General features: G+C 37.4%; 1 protein-coding gene across 1 annotated transcript; it reads left to right on the top strand.

Moving 5' to 3' along the window:
- On the top strand, window positions 1-457 carry NAEGRDRAFT_52157 (uncharacterized protein; the record flags this gene model as incomplete). The annotated part of the gene is made up of 1 exon (XM_002672659.1): window positions 1-457. A coding segment is annotated over one exon (457 nt), but the record flags the coding sequence as incomplete, so codon positions are not given.
- Between the last annotated feature and the right edge of the window lie 747 nt (window positions 458-1,204).

The raw sequence follows: 1,204 nt of genomic DNA, 5'->3' as shown, positions 1-1,204 counted from the left end.
ACCCAAACCCAAACCCAAACCCAAACCCAAACCCAAACCCAAACCCAAACCCAAACCCAAACCCAAACCCAAACCCAAACCCAAACCCAAACCCAAACCCAAACCCAAACCCAAACCCAAACCCAAACCCAAACCCAAACCCAAACCCAAACCCAAACCCAAACCCAAACCCAAACCCAAACCCAAACCCAAACCCAAACCCAAACCCAAACCCAAACCCAAACCCAAACCCAAACCCAAACCCAAACCCAAACCCAAACCCAAACCCAAACCCAAACCCAAACCCAAACCCAAACCCAAACCCAAACCCAAACCCAAACCCAAACCCAAACCCAAACCCAAACCCAAACCCAAACCCAAACCCAAACCCAAACCCAAACCCAAACCCAAACCCAAACCCAAACCCAAACCCAAACCCAAACCCAACCCAAACCCAAACCCAACCCAAACCCAATAGGTCAACTATAACTTTTGAGTTTCTCATCAAAACATATTAAATCCTGATATGAAAATGTTCCATTTGATTAGTAAACATCGAATATCAAATTTATTTTCACTTTCATATTTAAAGATTTCTTCCCTCAACCATCATATGGTCAACTATGATGAAAAGGATGAAATCTTGAAAAAGGACCACTATTGAAACTTTACCAACATGATGTACATGATCTATAATGATGTAGAATTCAATTTCATATCATAAGAACAAGAAATGGAACTATAGGAAGATAATGGTTGACTTTATAAGGTTGACTTTAAGGATTGACAGGTCAGATCAAGTCTATCAAATACATCACTTCAATCAACAATATATACATGAAAATGCTCCATTTGATGAGTAGAGATAGAATATAAAGTTTATTTTAACATACATATTCATGATTTCATCCCTTTCATACCATCTAGTCAACTATGGACATGGATGAATTTCTGGAAAATGACCACTCAATGAAACATCACCATCATGTTCTACATCTCTAATAATATATATGGTTCAGTTTACAGATATTTTGGTGAATATTCCATCATTCAGTAAGGTAAAGGGTGAAATATCAGGGTTTACTTGGTAAGTTAAGGAGGAACTCTTCAAATAAAGAACCACATCCTCAATCTACAAAATACATATCAATCGATTGGAAATCAATAGTACATCTCGAAAATATAATTTATTTTATGTTTTGAAATCTCTCCTTGACCTCTTTTA

Source organism: Naegleria gruberi (assembly GCF_000004985.1).
Source record: "Naegleria gruberi genomic scaffold NAEGRscaffold_52, whole genome shotgun sequence".
In the NCBI taxonomy this organism is placed as follows: Eukaryota; Heterolobosea; class Eutetramitea; order Acrasida; family Naegleriidae; genus Naegleria; species Naegleria gruberi.
This window is presented reverse-complemented; position numbering and strand designations above follow the sequence as displayed.